The sequence below is a fragment of the Aricia agestis genome, chromosome 2, assembly GCF_905147365.1.
Source record: "Aricia agestis chromosome 2, ilAriAges1.1, whole genome shotgun sequence".
Lineage (NCBI taxonomy): Eukaryota > Metazoa > Arthropoda > Insecta > Lepidoptera > Lycaenidae > Aricia > Aricia agestis.
Window position 1 is genome coordinate 16,549,665 of NC_056407.1, and position 16,135 is coordinate 16,565,799.

Here is a 16,135-nt window from a genome sequence, read left to right on the forward strand (position 1 = left end):
GTGGATAAAGTTCAATTTTGAAACATTGTTTTTGTAAGTGCCTGCCTTTGAAAACTAAAACTAAGATGATAACTGCAGCACTTAAGAGATGGCTATTAATTACTTCAATGTAATTAAATGAAGATTTTTACATAAACACCATTTATTATCTGTGAAACTCTTCACTGAGTTTGGCAATAAGAGTTACATATTCTCTTAAACAAAATTCTATTTGACATTCTAAAGGTGGCCATACACGGGACAATTATCGTAACGATTTATCTCCTCGATGTTAAAATCGAATGACAAATTGTACGTGATTAGTCATTCGATTTTAACTAAAGACAGATAGTCTAAAGCCTGAGAAAGGACATAGGCTACTTTTTTACTGGAAAAAAGGGTTGTAAGGGGGTGAAAATACGAAAATTTGTTCAAATTAAGTTAGTTCCAAAAATTCATACTAGATGGCGCCGTGCGTCTCTTACATCGCGCTAACGCTTGACCAACATCTTTCTATAAGAGGTGGTATCATCTTTACATTCAAGTTTCAATTTTTTCGATTGTTATTTCTTTTTTACGTTATTTATTTCTTTTTTACGTTATTTAATAAGTCAGTACTTTATATTAAATACAGTGACGTAACCTTAAACCTATCAATGATAAATAGTTTATGGGTAAAGTTGTGTAATTGGGGGGCTAAATAAGCTTTAAAATTTGGCATAAAATATAAAGTTTAATTTTAAGAAATGAAATATTATGTGCACACTGCACAGCTGTTTTGATTTAAGGGGTACCAGGGTTTTTTTATAAAAGCTTTTGACACCAATTTTGTTGACATCGCGCGCTATAAACTGAAGTCCACGCGGACGAAGTCGCGGGCAACAGCTAGTAATTAATATTTACGTGGACTCTCCGGGCGAGCACACCCGCGCGGCGCGCCTTGACGACGCCCAATTCGCAACGTGCAGCAGAAATCGTAATATTTTAATTTCGCCATAACATTAAAACCAAACGTCCAATTTTAATCATTCATAGATCAAATATTATCTACATTAACTGTACTTAGTAATGAAATAATTTATTTTGATAAGAATTAATGCCATGAGTAAAATAAAGGCATTTAAATGTAGTCCAAAAACATTTCAAGATTTTTTATTTAAAAAATGGTTATTGTGCCTCACTCAACATAGATAGGTATAGTGTGTCGCGGACTTTTTTGTAGATATTTAAAAGATCTACAATTACTTAGAACATTTTATGGTTCTATCTTTTATAGTTTAGGCAGCGTACGCGAAAAAAGTAACATTTCTGGTTGATTTTTTACACCTTGCGTCCGAAAATCCCAAATATCTTACGGAACCCTATTTTTTTCCAAAATAAAATATGTTCAGCAGAATTAATGTAGGATTCCAATGGTAAAAGAATCTTTCAAATCGGTCCAGTAGTTTCGATGCCTATTCAAGACAAACAAACAAACAATCAAATCTTTCCTCTTAATAATAGTAGTGTAGATGTTGCTGCTATAACAACAAATACTAAAAACAAAATAAAATTAATATTTAAGGGGGGCTCCCTTACAACAAACGGTACTTGAATTTTTATATGTGTACTTTAATATTTAAAAATCATATTAAAATAAAATTAAAAATTCCCATTAAAAAAAAACACAATTTTTGGTCTAATTTTGCTCTATTATGGTACGAAACCCTACGTGCGCGAGTCCGACTCGCACTTGGCCGATTACTATTATTTAAGTTTATTTACCACACAAGATGACATGTTTCGTTGCAATAACGGCCATTGGTGGAAAGCCAGCTCTTTTTTTTAAAAGCTTCTTGTGTAGTGGATAAAGTTCAATTTTGAAACATTGTTTTTGTAAGTGCCTGCCTTTGAAAACTAAAACTAAGATGATAACTGCAGCACTTAAGAGATGGCTATTAATTACTTCAATGTAATTAAATGAAGATTTTTACATAAACACCATTTATTATCTGTGAAACTCTTCACTGAGTTTGGCAATAAGAGTTACATATTCTCTTAAACAAAATTCTATTTGACATTCTAAAGGTGGCCATACACGGGACAATTATCGTAACGATTTATCTCCTCGATGTTAAAATCGAATGACAAATTGTACGTGTGTAGCAATATCGCAAACGATTTTACGTTCAAAAGATCGATTGGACAATTTTCTTGGACGATCGAAACGACAAATTGTCCCATGCACCTTAAAAGAATGTTAGATTAAGGCGCAGCGCAGACGGCAGACTAACCGTGACGCAATTTTTAGTCCGTGAAAATAGAACCTATGCAATTATATGCAGTAACGTACACGACGTTTCATAGGTTCAATTTCCACGGACTAAAAAGTGTGTCACAGATAGTATATCGTCTGCGCTGCGCCTAAACTACCAGATTAAAATACCAGCCTTATTTTACTTCCATTTCTAACTTTAACCATTCAAATTTATTTATGAGAAATAGTCTATTGTTACCTTAAAAGCTTCACTGGGAAACTCTGTAATTCTTGTATCTGACAAATATAATTCCTGCAAGGTCCTGTTGACTCCTGCAAATGCATATGCATCTATAGACTTAATAGGAGTGTTGGTGATGTGCAGGACCCTCACACTTGATCTGTGCAGCAGCGGTCCAAAGAAATGAGCTGAAAGTTTAAAAATGTTTAATAATATTATGTATTATTGTTTTTTTGCCAAGTACTAACAATACAACTGTTTAGCAACAATGCAGTAATTTTTTTATTTTATTTTAATTAAACAAGCACCAAACAAAAGAACAAAATTCAAAATAAATCATAATTAATTAAATAACAATCATTACGACAAATTAAACCGACATTTACATGACAGTAATTTAAATTAAATTTTTTGTATGGTCACAGCATTTTGTCGGCATCATTAACATTCATGACAAATTACAACTTTGTAGGTCCTATAGTCTCTGAGCAAAACCGCGTACAGACAGAACGACAGACGGACAGACCAAAACTGTAAGGGTTCCCTGTTGACTATGGAACCTTAAAAACATAACAGTGAAAAGGTTCTACTTACAGATTTTACACTCATTCAACTCTAACCGTTCAATAGGGAGGCCCATTCCGGCTATATTCCCCAAGCCCACACTCAGCACTGCCAGCCCTGTGTTCTCACATCTTATGTACAACCCTGCATCTGTGCCTTTTACACATATGCACGGATATAATAGTTGGTTCTCTGTTTCTTTCGGGCACGGGTAGGCTGGACCGGGGGGAATATACTCCGAATTCAAAGTTGGTAGCAATGCAGCCGCTATTATTAATACAACTTCCATATTCTCTTCTGTGAAATAAAAGTTGATTAATGTACACAAGCAAGCTAAGGATATTAAATTTTTTGCACTACTTGACATCATAGAAATACAGCTTTTCAAATCTTATATTTTTAGGGGCTTAGACAAAGCATACTTTGATACAAACACATTTATTATCATAATGAAATACATAAAAATATCTTTGTCCCAATCCAACTACAAAATATATGTTTAGAAGTTTTTGTCATTTTTATAAGGAAAAGATATGTATGGAGCACATTTTAATATAATATTCATATCATTTAAAAACATTATAATTTTCAAACTTGTTGAGACACTATTGCGTTGGAAGCATTTTGTACTTGTAAACTTGTTTTGTAGTCCAGTGATTTTTTTGCAAATAAAAATAAAGTCACTGCAGGATATCGATGGCTAGGCTATGAGTAATGTTCGTAAAGTATATCGGCTAATAAAACTACTCGTTACAAGGACGGGGAAACCAGTTTTCCACTTCTTCAAACGTGGTGTAAAACTGCGTTCGGAAAAGAATGTTCTGAAAGTGATTTGGTAATTAAATTCATTACAAAAATACATATAGATACCTACTTAATTAAGCTCTGTGAGTAACAAAAAGTCACTAAAACCTTAAAAAGTTTACACTACTTAAACTTTCACTTTTAAATAAAAATAAAATAACCTCGTACCTGATAATCTATTGGCTGTAAACTGATTATATAAAGGTTAATTTATGATATATAAGAACTATTTATGGATATTGTACCATTTTTTGTGCTAAATTAATTTTTATTTACTAGAAAGTAAATACACCGACTCCATAAGTTGAGAACACAAAAGTCGAAACTGACGTATCATGACGTAAGGTCCACTGTCCAGTTATCTATGCTGTCTAGTGTCAATTCGACACTGTCAAACACGGAAAAGTCAAACTGACAAAGACAAATCATTTTTTTTTTGTCTGCTCCTGCCATAGATAAAGTATTATAGTATAATATACTATATAGATGTAATCTTAGCCCGTCATCGCGTGTTTGTGCTTATTTTCATAAAAGTAGTGTTCGTTTATTTTCTTGAATATTTCTATTTTTTGATCATTTCGAAGCACATTATAATCCAGAAAAGAAAGTCATTTAGTCCATGATATCGTTAAACTATAGTTCAAGTAATGAGAATCCGTAAACACGTAAAAAGCTATGCAATTTTTGTAGCCAAATTATTAATTGATGAGACATTTTTAGCACTAATCCTACTAATATTAGGAAGGCGAAAGTTTGTTTGGAATTTTGGATGTATGGATGTATGGATGTGTGGATGTATGGATGTTTGTTACTCTTTCACGCAAAAACTACTGAACGGATTTTAATGAAACTTTACAATAATATAGCTTATATATCAAAATAACACATAGGCTACAATTTTAACCGACTTTAGAAATGGGGGCGGTGTTATGTTCGTTTTCTTATGTTCAACGATTACTCTCCGTTTGTTAACCGATTTTCAAATTTTTTCTTTTGGTATATAGGATATCATCCCAATTTAGTATTATATGCACAAAAGTGGTGATCTGATGGAGGATGCATAAGTAATCGAGGGAACTCCTCAAAATTTATATGGAAATATGTGGTGACTTTGGTTTCGTGAGAAGTATTCTAAGCATATGCTACCAACAAGTAAGATTTTGCACCGAGGTATACCTGGTGTACCGTGGTTCGGAAGGTTCTGAGAGAACTCCTGATTCTTTATAGATACAAGTTTGGGAGTCTCGGCGTTGTTTTAAGAACGGAAAGCATATGCTACTATGAAAATTACATTCATCATCATCATCATCATCATCATCACTACCATATTATTATACCATACATCGTCCCATGGTTATGACTTATGAGCCTATAATGACCCTGTCACTGGTACTTTTCATAGTCTTTTAGATCGAGACTCGAGTTTAAAAATCTATATTTAATATTATAAACCTGAAGAGTATGTTTGCTTGAACGCACTTATCTCAGGAACTACTGGTCCGATTTAGAAACTTATTTCAGTGTTAGATAGCTATTTTATCAAGTAAGACTATAGGCTATATTATATTATCACGCTAAGACTAATGCGACCGAAGTAACTCAGGAAAATGTGGGAAAAACGTGGGAAATATTAGAAATTATCAACTACTGGAGCAATTTTTTTGGCAATATTTGGCACAGATATAGAGTAGACCAAGTGAAGGGAGTAGGGACATAAGAGCTATTTTTTATGGGAAAATGTACGGTTTCCGTAAAATTCCTAATTTACGCGGGCGAAACCGCGCGGGACATCTAGTGCCTTATATAGCACGAATAAGGGATTAATAAACTTATAAATTATCTTTTTAAATTACAAAAATACCGATTCAAAAGCCCAAAAAACGTTGTTCAAAACTTACGTATTTAATTTTAAATCCACGTGTTTGAGGCATTCTTTGGCCATTCTTATGGTTTATTATTTAGCGGAACCACAAAACTCAACAATACTAGCATTAAATGTTCACCAAAAACCTTTATTAACACTTTTATTACATGAAATATGCAGACCGACTTATGTTATGAGTTATGACTGACCTTTGTTATGTCCTAGTAGGTAGGACATAACATTACACGCTTTTGACGCTTAATACACCGATAGAAGACTCTCTCCTAGTAATAGTACTATCTCAATGGCTCCTGCCCTGCGGGCTGCGAATTGCGATACAGTCTACGCAAAATCACGCAAAATCAATGGTTTTTTTCTGTATTCTTGCTTTTGACATGTTTCCGATTGACGTGACATGTCACATGATGAAATTATAGCATTCAAAATAATATCTCAAAATTTTATTTTTCATCAATACATAGACGGAGTTTTAAAATCTTCGGTTCTATAGTTTTGTACCAATAAAATATTAAATTGTAAGTAAAAGATGCCACCAAAGAAAAAGAAACCTCCGCCAAAAGTACGGTGTGACGAAATACATACCGAAAGGTTTAGTGCCCCTACAGAAGATGTTACCTCTCACAACTGGTGGGAAGTGTTCTGCTTCCCGTACATATTATGTGGAAGAATATGGGACTGTCTTGTTACCATGTGTGCCGGAACGAACCAATGCTTAATTTACTGGATGGTAATACAGTGGATCGTGTGTAAAATTACAAGACTTACAACGCCTGGCCCTATTATTTTTCCTTATTACTTTTACGTGTTTTGCCAAGTTTTAATGGCCACTGTTTTCTTCGTAGTTCTTTGGATTTTCTTCGGCAAAAGCATTGTAATACCGTATTTTGAGGCATTTTATTACGCTTTGGCTGAATTAGACAAACCGAAACCTGTTAATTCTACAAGATTATCATTCAGAAGATATTGTTTTCGTAAAAGTGATTTGTTGGATATCCCTGTATCAAGCACAATGTCTATTATTTACAGTTCTAAGTATTATTATTTTTTGCCAGTAATTATTATTCACATATCAATAAATCTTTATTTTTGAATTATTTCTATTCATTAATGGTTATTAAATTGCATTTAAATCAAGGGCTCCCAAAATGTGTGCCGCGGCACCGTGAGCGTGTTTACACCATAAAGTTAATATACCTAGCGGAATAGAGCAACAATCTCGAGCTGTCAAATGAAACCGAAATTGGTTTCATCTGTGTCTACGAATCTTCTCTTCTCTATATATTAATACGAGTACGTGAGAGAAAAACTTTGTAACCCTTTTTACGAAAAATGGGGAAACGTAGGTGCATGAAATTTCGCACAGTTATAGTTTATATGATGAGGGAGTGCATCGAGCTAATATTATTTTTAAATTATGCTTTTATCATATATATTTTTAACAAATAAAACGTTATACACACTACGACACTACTACCAAGAAAAAAGACAGATTTTTGAGTGACAAGCCTATACATACGAATTATACTCTTTTATTTATGGTTGAAGTCTGTTGACAACAAGTTGACAAATTGAAATTAAAAAAAACTATATGATGAAGTCAATATTTTTTACAAAATATAGGTAGCAGTCCTAGGGCCCCATCCCCACTCACGCGCGAACCGCGGAATTTCCGCGAAACGTGAGTGGATCCGATTTGCATATTTTTCGCACTTCGCGGCTGGTTCCCCGACCGCATCCACACTCGCGCGCGAATCGTGCGCGACGCCGCGGCGCCGCCAAAACTACCGAACTGATTGTAATGAAATTTTGTATACAGATAGTCTAAAGCCTGAGAAAGGACATAGACTACTTTTTTACTGGAAAAAAGGGTTGTAAGGGGGTGAAAATACGAAAATTTGTTCAAATTAAGTTAGTTCCAAAAATTCATACTAGATGGCGCCGTGCGTCTCTTACATCGCGCTAACGCTTGCCCAACATCTTTCTATAAGAGGTGGTATCATTATACATACGAGTTTCGATTTTTTTCGATTGTTATTTCTTTTTTACGTTATTTAATAAGTCAGTACTTTATATTATATACAGTGACGTAACCTTAAACCTATCAATGATAAATAGTTTATGGGTAAAGTTGTGTAATTGGGGGGCTAAATAAGCTTTAAAATTTGGCATAATATATAAAGTTTAATTTTAAAAAATGAAATATTATGTGCACACTGCACAGCTGTTTTGATTTGAGGGGTACCAGGGTTTTTTTTATAAAAGCTTTTGACACTAATTTTGTTGACATCGAGCGCTATAAACTGAAGTCCACGCGGACGAAGTCGCGGGCAACAGCTAGTAATATTATAAAGGCGAAAGTTTGTTTGGATGTATGGATGTATGGATGTTTGTTACTCTTTCACGCAAAAACTACTGAATATATCTTAATGAAACTTTACAATAATATAGCTTATACATCAGAATAACACATAGGCTACAATTTTAACTGACTTTCAAAATGGGGGAGGTGTTATGTTCGTTTTTTTATATTCAACGATTACTCCGCCGTTTGTGAACCTATTTTCAAAATTTTTCTTTTGGCGTACAGAGTATCGTCCCAATTTGGTACTATACTCACAAAAGTGGTGATCTGATGCTGGGAGCCATGACTAATCGAGGGAACTCCTTAAAATTTATATGGAAACATGTGGTGACTTCAGTTTCGCGGCAAGTAGTCTAAGCATATGCAATCAACAAATAAGATTTTGCACCAAGGTATACCATGATTAGATTGGGAAGGTGCTGAGAGAACTCCTTTGCATTGCTTTAAGAACGGAAAGCATATGCTACTATGCAAATTTGAAATTACATTCATCATCAGTCATCACTACCTTATAAGTTACATGCATCCCATGATTATGAGCCTATTATGACCCATTGGTACTTTTCATAGTCATTTAGATCAAGATTCGATTTTGTCAAGCGATTTCAAAAATATTTGTTTGTTTGATTGATCACGCTAATCTCAGGAACTATTGGTCCGATTAAAAAAAATATTTTAGTGTTAGATAGCTCATTTATCAAAGAAGGCTATAGGCTATTTTATCACGCTAAAACTAATAGGACCAAAGAAACAGAGGAAATGTGGTTAAAACGGAAAATTATTAGGAAGGGTTTATCTCACGAACTACTAAAGCAATTTTGTATGTTTTTTGGCACAGATATAGAGTAGACTATGTGAAGAGAGATAAGCTATTTTGTTGCGAAAAAATGTACATTTTCCGTAAAATTCCTAATAATTTACGCGAGCGAAGCCGCGCGGGACATCTAGTTTATAATATAAAGTAAGATAAATACGGCTCAAAAGCGCAAACTATAGTGCGTCAAGAAAGTGAAGAAATTAAAAAGTGGCAACATTGCGGACATGTCGCGAACTTTGCGAGTGTGGATCAGTAAATTTGGCAGTATGCGCGATCCGCGGCGCGCTGTCGCGTGCGAGTGTGGATCGGCAGTAATGTCGTTGCAAGTAAGGTCGAATTTCGACCATTGGGCGAACTCTAGTTATATTTCATTAATAATTATTCGTAGATCTGTGTACAGTGTATAAAAATATGTGTACGTATACCTACACTTACACAAGCATGATTGAACATGATTTCTATGAGCTTAAATTGTCAACGTGCGGCACGCACGTGCCGACTAGACGTCAAAAAAAGAGTGCTGCTGTCATGTATTTACATCTCTTATAGTGACGTCTCTCTTGCTCAGGCCTTTATTTCTGTATTCCGCTAGTTATATTAACTTTATGCTTCAAATTAAGTTAAAATTTAGTTACTACAGTTTATTCTACTTAATTTAATACGTGTAAGCCAGCCATTAAAGTAAGTGCAATGCCTTAAAAACAAAAATTCTGCCAAATCTGTCAACAAAGAATTGACATTTGACATGTGATTTTGACAGTGACATTTTCCATGCGAGCGATTGCTGCAAACACAGATTTCACTTGTGAAATATTTTTTGATTTACCACAAGTCTTTACCAAACAGTGTTCATATGTCTATGGACGCTAGTACACCTTGGGAAATGTCGCTAAATGCGTGTCAAAGTAATTTAAATTACACAATTTAGGAATTCAGAGGTAGTATTTTGTTCGCGAACGCCTATCGGGCCAACATTTCGTCCAGGTGTATTTCGGTACGGAGACAGTCTGACAAAGGGAGGATCGTCTCTGCATTCCGGTAAGTGAAGATTTTCTTTTCGCACAAGTGAAATTATTATGGTGTAACGCGCTGCATCGTTTCCACTCGTTTTCTCGTGAATACGTAAACATTTCGGAAATGCCGAATTACATCTGGCAATTAGCGATTATCTCGACTCGCACGGAGGGTGTTTCACTGCAGCTTTTACAGAATTAATTTCAGGAAAACTGAACGAAAATATTGCATCAGCTTACAAACTTTGTCGATATAACCACCGCAGTAAAACTATTAGTTTTCGTGCGCGACAGTAAAAGTGAAATTTTATATAAAATCGTGTCGTTCAACTCTCTCTTTGATCGCGACCTTGATTTTTTTGACACACTAAGAAGCTTTGATAAGCTACGGATACTATAGATAACAGTAACATAGGGAATAGGTGCTATAGAAGGAAATCTAAAATATTTATAATTTTTTAATAACACGAAATTTATATAACACGAGCTTTTGCCCGAAGCTTCGCTCGCGTTAGCAAGTATTATTAAATACAAACATTCATCCCCTATTTTGACCCCTTGGGGGTAGAATTGATCAAAATCCTTTTTTAGCAGATGCCTTCGTCATAACATCTACCTACATGCCAAATTTCAGCCCGATCTGTCCAGTTGTTTTGGCTGTGCGTTGATAGATCACCATGTCAGTCAGTCACCTTTGAGTTTTATATATATAGATTTTGTAAGAGATACTGAGGCTGGTGGTTGTGAGAATAATAAATTGATTTATGTCAAGATAATGCTTTTTATATACTCTTTATAATTAACTTATGGCATGCAGATGTATAATGTAAATTAATAAATTGAATGTGGTTAATTGTTGTTATGGTTGTGTACAATTAACTTACAATATTCTAATTTATGCTCAGTGTGTTTTATTCTTAATGCTTCAATTCCCTAGAGGTAGAATTTGACCACGAAAACAATATATTTCTAGGAATCCATGATCGAGGAATTAATAATTTAATAATATATATTTTTAAGGTGGCATTCAGATTATCTATATATTAATACATGAGAGAAAAACTTTGTGACCCTTTTTACGAAAAATGGGGAAATGTAGGTGTATGAAATTTCGCACAGTTATAGTTTATATGGTGAAGGAGTGCATCGATCTAATATTATTTTAAAATTATGCTTTTATCATATATATTTTTAACAAATAAAACATTACACACACTACGACACTACTACTAGGAAAAATGACAGATTTTTGAGTGACAAGCCTATACATACGAATTATAATCTTTTATTTATGGTTGAAGTCTGTTGACAACAAGTTGACAAAATGAAAATGGATTATTGTTTTTTTTATTTAATTTTAGATACTATTAGACAATGCTTAAACGGCCAGTCTGAGATCAGCTGATTCCCAGAGACAAGAATTGAAAAAAACTATGATGAAGCCAATATTTTTTACAAAATATAGGTAGCAGTCCTAATGTCGTTGCAAGTAAGGTCGAATGGTCGAACCATTGGGCGATCTCTAGTTAATCTTAATATTACATCATATATAAATCTAAGTTTTGCTTTGGTATTTGTTAAGTAATTTAAGAAAACAATTATGTATTCATTGACATTTAAGAAAGTTTTAGATATACACAATAACTATGTGAACTTTTTTTAGTTTTAACTGATTATTATTTAATTAATTTGAAAACTATTTATATATTATACTGTCAAAATATTATTATTAAACACAAGTAACAAAATCATCCTTTATTAATTGAGAAGTGAGAACAAGCACCCAAATAATTGATTTTATAATAGAATTATGTCAGGCTTTTAATTATACTAGAGATCGCCCAATGGTCGAAATTCGACCTTAGTTTCAATGACATTAGGACTACTACGTTTAATTAATAAAAAAATATTGACTTAATCATATTTTTTTTCAACTCTCGTCTCTGCTCAGCTGATCTCAGACAGGCCGTGTAAAGCATTGTCTAATAGTATCTAAGATTCAATAAAAAAAACTAAGTATAATCCATTTTCAATTTGTCACCTTGTTGTCAACAGACTTCAACCATAAATAAAAGAGTATAATTCGTATGTATAGGTTTGTCACTCAAAAATCTGTCATCTTCTTGAGTGCGCGTATTGTAGTGTGTGTTATGTTTTATTTGTTAAAAAAATGTGTGATAAAAGCATAATTTCGAAATAATATTAGCTCGATGCTCTCCTTCACCATATAAACTATAACTGTGCAAAATTTCATTCACCTATGTTTCCGCATTTTTCGTCAAAAGGGATACAAAGTTTTTCGCTTGAGTATTAATATATAGATTATTAATCATTGTAAGTTATACAAGGATTTATTTTAATAATATATTTAAATTTAATTTTTTTAGTATTCTATGAATAGTTATTGCAATGGAGGATAACGGCTAGCTAACTAGCTAGTCATCTTAAAAATACAAAAATTCATTAGATTTATAGTTTAACTCACTTTAGGAAAGTTAAATCTGTCACGTTAATGACTCATTAAAATTTTTATTTTCTAAAATTATTGTAAGTAGAGATCGCCCAATGGTCGAAATTCGACAACTATTGTCTCTGGGACTCAGCTGATCTCAGACTGGCCGTGTAAGCATTGTCTAATAGTATCTCAGATTCAATAAAAAAAACTATAATACATTTTCAATTTGTCAACTTATTAACAACAGACATTTTTCGTCAAAAGGGATACAAAGTTTTTGGCTCGCGTATTAATTTAGAGATTATTATGTACTAAATACTAAATTTATATTTATTAACATTATTAGTGTCTGTCTCTTTGCTACCTCATCGCCTTTTTACTTATATTAGCTGAACCAATTCATAGATAACATGTTGTAGGTATGGAAATTCTGATGTCCGGGGAAATAAACGTTTTCCGCGCGATAATTTTTTGCGCTAACTACATTACACTAGCCAAAGTAATCCAATGTCGATGGCTTCGGGGTATCAATCCGATCAAAAGGTGTGTCGATAATTTAAATTTTAGGCCCACACAGGAATGCGGGCCCTGCTGCCGCCTTATACAGCAGCCACACCGACGCGATCGGCCATTGTCGGCTGTGTCCCCAGTATTATTATGTTAGCTGGTGTTGCCGAACGAACTCATCGTCTAAATAATATGTTCTGTTATTCGAGCTGGCCTCGCCGAGTGTTAGACGCCAGTTGCAAAAGAATCAAGATGAATATGGACGACGGCCTCGCCGCCCGCCGGCTCCGTTCACTGTTATTAACAGCTGTCCCCCAAACTCATTAACCTCCAAAACACTCAAATTTCAATGATACGCTAACGTCTTCGAAAACTTGGGATCTTTCGAAACGTATTTCCTAACGACGGCCGACGGCTAGAAACATGGATGGGAATTGAATTTGGGCATCATATCTACAGAACTGCTGGAAGATAATATAATTTCTTATTTCTCTTGGATACAAGTAGGGAGTTATTGGGCATTCTGTCCCACCTCCGTTCGCTCGCGCCCTCGCTCACTTAGGTGGAGGTGGGACAGAATGCCCAATAACTCCTTTTCGTTTATGCATCAACTGATGGTAAATGAAATGACATGCTCATGACATGCACCTCTGTCGTCAGAATGCGGCCCGCACGGCACTCATATTGTGCGGCACTTGTACTGCATACTTGCATAGCGTGCGTATTGCGTAAGTCAGCGAGCCTTGGCGTGCGAAATGAAAGATGCACTGTTCAAGTAAGCAGCGAAACTACTTAATTCCTACGATTTCGCGACGAGCAGAATTTTGAGAAGTACTTAATTAAGTATACCAAAACGTTCGCGATTTTTCAAGAGCTCCCTTATCTTGGCAGATTTATGACTGCAAAAGCTAACATTTTCCTTGGCAGATTTATGACTGTAACAGCTAACATTTTAAATCGTCAATTCAGTAGGATACATTGAATCGGCAATCACTCATCAGCGAAAGCCAACCAGAGACCACGGCATTTCAAGCACAGCCGTCAGCTCCTCCGAGCAGGAACCCTCGTTTTGCCTCCATCCGGTCTTCGTTAACAGTGCTAAGGTCGCATTGAGCAATCGAAATGCTTCGAATTATGAAATTAATGACAATTATTTTTATGGCGTCGCGTCGCGTGACGAGTCGGTAAACCAGCTTTATTGTAAAAACGTAAATCCATAATGTTCATTCTATAACTTAATCCCACCAAAAATATTTTCATGTAAAAATGTTGCCAAGATGAGAACATAATATTATAGTTCGTCGTGTCAAAAAGTAGTGAGATCTCATGTAGAGCCAAGTTTCTAACCTTACATACTCAACCCTAAATCTAAAAACCTTAATTTTACCCTAAAGCACGGCAAAATATTTGATAATAATATTATAATGTGTCAGCCGCACAAGGAGAATCTATAAACTCTACACATTAGTCAAAATCGGTGGCCTGGCCATTTATCATTACTGTGTATTTTAGTTTAGTTTAGTATTAAGTTCAAAGCCCTGGCGAATAACAAAATAGCCAAGCCACCGATTTTGACTAATGTGTAGAGTTTTTAGATTCTTCTCGTGCGGCTGACACATTATAATATTATTATCAAATATTTTGCCGTGCTTTAGGGTAAAATTAAGGTTTTTAGATTTAGGGTTGAGTATGTAAGGTTAGAAACTTGGCTCTACATGAGATCTCACTACTTTTTGACACGACAAACTATATATTATGTTCTCATCTTGGCAACATTTTTACATGAAAATGTTTTTGGTGGGATTTCATTTCTTTTTGTAAGCTGGTTTACGTTGTTTTTTCTTTTGGTTAATTTTTTAGGGTTCCGTACCCATAGGGTAGAAACGGGACCCTATTACTGAGACTTCGATGTCTGTCCGTCTGTCTGTCTCCAGGCTGTAACTTAAGAACGGTAATAGCTAGAGAGTTGAAATTTTCACAGATTATGTATATCTGTTGCCGCTGTAACAACAAATACTAAAAACAAAATGAAATTTATATTTAAGGGGGGCTCCCATACAACAAACGTGATTTTTTTGGCCTTTTTTGCTCTATATAAATAATGGCAACAGGTAGGTACTTGTTTTTTTCTCAAAGTCCTTAGTTATATGTCTACTTTAATATTTAATAATAATATTAAAATACAATAAAAAATTAAGGGTGGCTCCCATACAAAAAACACAAATTTTTGCCTAATTTTGCTCTATAATGGTACGGATATAGGTTAAGTTGGGTTTGATAATTTTTATGTTGTTTCAGTAATAATATTACATACCAAATTTCAGCTTTCTAAGACTTCAGCAAGTACCCTAACAGTTTTGATGATCGGTGAGTCAGTGACCAAATTGTGGATTTTTGGACACCTATAAAATCTAAAGTATAATAGCTACGATATTCAAAATTTGCGCATTTAATAACTATACCCATGTCATTATATCTTAAAAATTTCAACTATCTGGCATTATTCAAACCAAAGTTACGAGGGTTCAAAAATACGACGAAACGTTTCGAGAAAAGGTAGGTAGTGCCCTTGCGCGCTTCGCTTGGCTCATCTTGGCGGGGGCACTCCCGTGCCCCCAGATATGCAAATAGACTAGCGTGCTGCGTGACCCACTTCTTTAGGCTTAAGAGTTATTTTCTTCGTAAAAAAGATTAGACTGTAGTCAAGTGTCCATTTTATGTATTGGCCTTTATCTAGGACACACTATGCGCGTCTGGAGGAAAGAACTCCGCTGCTGCCGCACTAAAGTCTACACCTAGACAAACGTGATCTAAATTATGATTGATGAAGTCCAAATGTTGCTTAGTAGCCGTTCATTTAAACGCAATTGATTTAAATTTAGTTTGTTATTATTTTTAGCAATATTCCGCGAAAACAACTTCCACCTTTAAGTAAATGAGTGAGTGTACGCATAGGCATGCGTACAGCACCTCCCTCCTCCCACACTGCCTATGCGTACACTCGCATGCAAGAACTTGCAAACACCACCACCACACAAGCAATAATGTTGGCAAATCCGTGCAAGGCCCCTCACCACCATGCAGGTTGAAAACCTCGACGCGCGTTTCGCCCCAACACCGGAGCATCCTCAGGATGTGGACTCTACGAACAACGTCCGTTAAGTGCCGCCACCGGCCAAAACACCGCATTTTATACACTATCGAGCCCCGCTACTATCCCCACTACCCCCACTACTCTCACTAGTATCCCCGAACATATTAATAAGCGGTGA

At 35.0% G+C, this 16,135-nt stretch overlaps 2 protein-coding genes across 2 annotated transcripts in view; one reads left to right on the plus strand and one right to left on the minus strand.

Moving 5' to 3' along the window:
• LOC121734932 (chaoptin) overlaps positions 1 to 4,151 on the minus strand; it is a 29,342-nt gene extending 25,191 nt beyond the window's left edge. Inside the window, exons 1-3 of the mRNA XM_042125580.1 lie at positions 3,993 to 4,151; positions 3,051 to 3,317; positions 2,475 to 2,644 (exon numbers count right to left, since the gene is read on the minus strand). Coding sequence (XP_041981514.1) covers positions 2,475 to 2,644; positions 3,051 to 3,309 — 429 coding nt within the window. The 5' untranslated portion in view covers positions 3,310 to 3,317; positions 3,993 to 4,151. The remainder of the gene's footprint in view (positions 1 to 2,474; positions 2,645 to 3,050; positions 3,318 to 3,992) is intronic.
• Positions 4,152 to 9,650: 5,499 nt separating this feature from the next.
• The window catches only part of LOC121734942 (3-hydroxy-3-methylglutaryl-coenzyme A reductase), a 42,026-nt gene continuing 35,541 nt past the window's right edge, over positions 9,651 to 16,135 (plus strand). Inside the window, exon 1 of the mRNA XM_042125598.1 lies at positions 9,651 to 9,926. The gene's annotated coding sequence lies outside the window, so the exon portion shown is untranslated. The remainder of the gene's footprint in view (positions 9,927 to 16,135) is intronic.